Raw genomic sequence first — 3120 nt, forward strand, 5'->3', positions numbered from 1 at the left:
ATAACTGGAGACACCTGTGTTTGGAGGTCAAAGGTCACTGAACTTAACAAACCTAATTTAAGTTCCAATAATTAGTTCTAAAGGTTTTGAAATCAATAATATGACAACAGTGCCCAAATTTATGCACCTGTCTAATTTAGTTTAACCAATTATTGCACACTTTCTGTAAATCATTTAAACTTTATTTCACTTCTCAAATATCACTGTGTTTGTTCCCTATATGATATATTTAACTGATGTTTTTATCCAAACAATCAATGATTTATAAGTAAATCAGGAAAATTAACAAGGCTGCTCAAACTTTTTCATATGACTTTAAGTTCTGGTTCAGGTTAGGGTTAACTATAGACCAGTAGTGGTTAATTTTAGTTACAGGTGTGGGGTTAGGTTTAGGACCAAGTTTTAGGTTAGTTTTAGGGTCATGTAGGTACCTGTGAGGTTAATGTTAGAATAAAGTATGGTCAGGGTTAGGATATAAAGGCTAAAAAATATGAATAGAAGTCAATGGAAGGTCCCCACCGCATTCAAGAAGAAACGTGTGTGTGTGTGTGTGTGTATGTGTGTGTGTGTGTGTGCGCGCGCGCGTGCGTGTTTGTGTGTGTGGGGACTAACCTGCCGAGTTGGTTCTTGGAGAGATCAAGAGTCTTGAGCTGAGAACATTTCCACTTGTTGGGAGCTGGCAGTGATGAGACAAGGTTTCCACTCAGCCTCAGAGAGATGATGGCCTGAAAGGAGGAGGAGGAGGAGGAACATGAGGAGGGGGAAGAGGAGGAGAAGCTGTGAACCAAACCATGATGTTCTTCAACAACAATCAGCTGGAACACCAGCAGCACTTTCCCTCATCACAACACAGAACGATGTGATCTTCAACACCTTCATCCACTCCAGGTCAGCACCAGGCTCCTCAGGCTGAGGTCACACATGTTAGAACTCCCTGTTTCCTGACAAACATCAGCTTTTACAGCAGAAACTTCAGCTTCTGAGAACTTCAAATCCAAAATGTCTTCATGGAACTAACAGGTGGAAATGATTCTAGGTGAGGAGGAAGGAACATTTGTCCAAACACACTAAGATTTATACAGATGATGTAATAATTCTTACCTCTAGTTCAAAGATATATGATGGCAGCTCTTTCAGCTGGTTGTCAGAGAAGTCCACCTCCTGCAGCTGAGTCCTCCAGAAGATGGAGATGGTGTCAGGAAGATTCTCAAGTAAATTGGAAGAAGCTTTACATTGTTTCTATGAAGAAAGAGATTAAAAAATAAACCTTTGTTGCATCAGTCTTACAGCTTTTATGTTAAAAATAACGGGTTTCATTTCATCATCTTCTACATCTTCTCTTCACAGAACCAACAGGTCCAGGAGAGAAACCTAGACCTCCATCTCTCTAGCTCCTCCTGGAGACGCCTCCCTGCTGAGGAGTCCACCACAGTTGGATTATCAGCAGGTTTCAGGACCTGGTTTGTGTTGAAATTCCTACATCAGTCATGTGAGTAAAGGACCAAGTACACCTCCCTGAGGAACGCCTGCACCCTCATGGAGCAAACACAGACTATCTGCTGTCCTCCAGACAGGAAGTACAACAGCAAGGTTTTAATTTTCACCATCAGCTGCAGCCGGAGGACCAGGATCTGCTTTATCTGTTCTTCTCCAGAAGGAACAAAACTGCATCATGATATTTATTAACAGTGAAGACCACACTGCTCAGCACTGTTATGAAGATGACCAGTAAAGTAGGAAATGTAACGCTTCCTTTAATACATTTATTGAATTATAGAAATGATTTCATGCATTCATCCCCAGAAGGTCCAACATGAAGAACAACCAGATTATACAGGTTAGACAATGAAAGTGAAACATCTGGTTTTAGACCTGAACATCCTTTCAGACAGCTTCCTGTTGTGTCCACAGTTAATCCTGTTGGATGTGGTTGGTTCTTCTTGGTGATCTGCTGACATTACCCTGGATACTGTGGCTCTTGATACATCACAAACACTTGCTGTCTTGGTCACAGATGCTCCAGCAAGACGTGCACCAACAMTTTGTCCTCTTTTGAACTCTGGTATGTCACCATAATGTTGTGTACATTGTAATATTTAGATCCAAACTGTGCTCTGACCCTGCTAACTGAACCTTCACACTCTGCTCTTACTGGTGCAATGTGCAGTTAATGAAGACTGRCCACCATTGGTCCAGTTTAGCCATGAAACCTCCCACACTAAAATGATAAGGTGTTTCAGTTTCATTGTCTAACCTCTGTACTTTTAAATGACGGAGGGTTTCTCACCAGGGGGCAGGCCCAGGGGTCGGGGAAGGAGCTGAGTTTGTTCCGGCTCACATCCAGAGAGCCCAGCGACTTTAGGCAGTGCATGACCGACGAGGGGAGAGCGCTCAGGGAGTTATAAGACACGTCCAGCTCCTCCAGCTTCCTGAGCCCGATCCAATTCACATCTGAGCAGAACCACACCAACCGGGTCAAATTAAGAGTCAGAACCAGACCAAACGGGTCAATTAAAGGACCAAGATCTAAAGCTGAGTATCCATGTCACTGAAAGTAAGGGTATAAAATGTACTAACAGTATAAATATAAATACTTTGRGTTGGAACGTACTGGCAGGGATGTGGAACAGGACTGTGAGCTGGTTTTTAGCAGCACAGAGTTTCTGAAGGTGGACCAGGTGGAGCAGTCCAGTTGGTAAATTTCTCAGCTGGTTCTGGTTTAGATTTACCTGCTGCAACCTGAGAAAACATCAGAAGAGAAACAGATGACCTTTGACCCTCAGGGTTACAGCTGAAATTTTAAATGGAGGAGGGATTTTTCCTGACTGAGTGGGGTCAGAACCATGCTGGTACCTGGAACAGATCACATCCTGGGAGTTCTGAGCAAGGGGCAGCTCTTTCAACACGTTGTTAGAAAGATCTAAAGTTCTCAGGTGGATTAGACCCCAGGGGACCACCGAGGGCAGAGCCCCCAGGCTGTTGGACGACAGGTCCAGGTGGCTGATCCGTGAGGAGACGTCCAAGAACCAGTCCAGCTCCAGAAAGGGCAGCTGCAGACCACTCCAGTACACACTGACATCCTACACACACACACACACACACACACACACACACACACAC

General features: G+C 44.0%; 1 protein-coding gene across 1 annotated transcript in view; it reads right to left on the bottom strand.

The window, feature by feature from the left end:
- lrrk1 (leucine-rich repeat kinase 1) overlaps positions 1 to 3120 on the bottom strand; it is a gene marked incomplete at both ends in the record, with an annotated part of 18388 nt that overhangs the window by 13676 nt on the left and 1592 nt on the right. Inside the window, 5 exon segments of the mRNA XM_013999768.1 lie at positions 613 to 725; positions 1102 to 1239; positions 2288 to 2451; positions 2612 to 2739; positions 2854 to 3080. Of these exon segments, the coding sequence (XP_013855222.1) occupies positions 613 to 725; positions 1102 to 1239; positions 2288 to 2451; positions 2612 to 2739; positions 2854 to 3080 (770 nt within the window).

The sequence above is a fragment of the Austrofundulus limnaeus genome, unplaced genomic scaffold (genome assembly GCF_001266775.1).
Source record: "Austrofundulus limnaeus strain Quisiro unplaced genomic scaffold, Austrofundulus_limnaeus-1.0 Scaffold2463, whole genome shotgun sequence".
NCBI classification, from domain to species: Eukaryota; Metazoa; Chordata; class Actinopteri; order Cyprinodontiformes; family Rivulidae; genus Austrofundulus; species Austrofundulus limnaeus.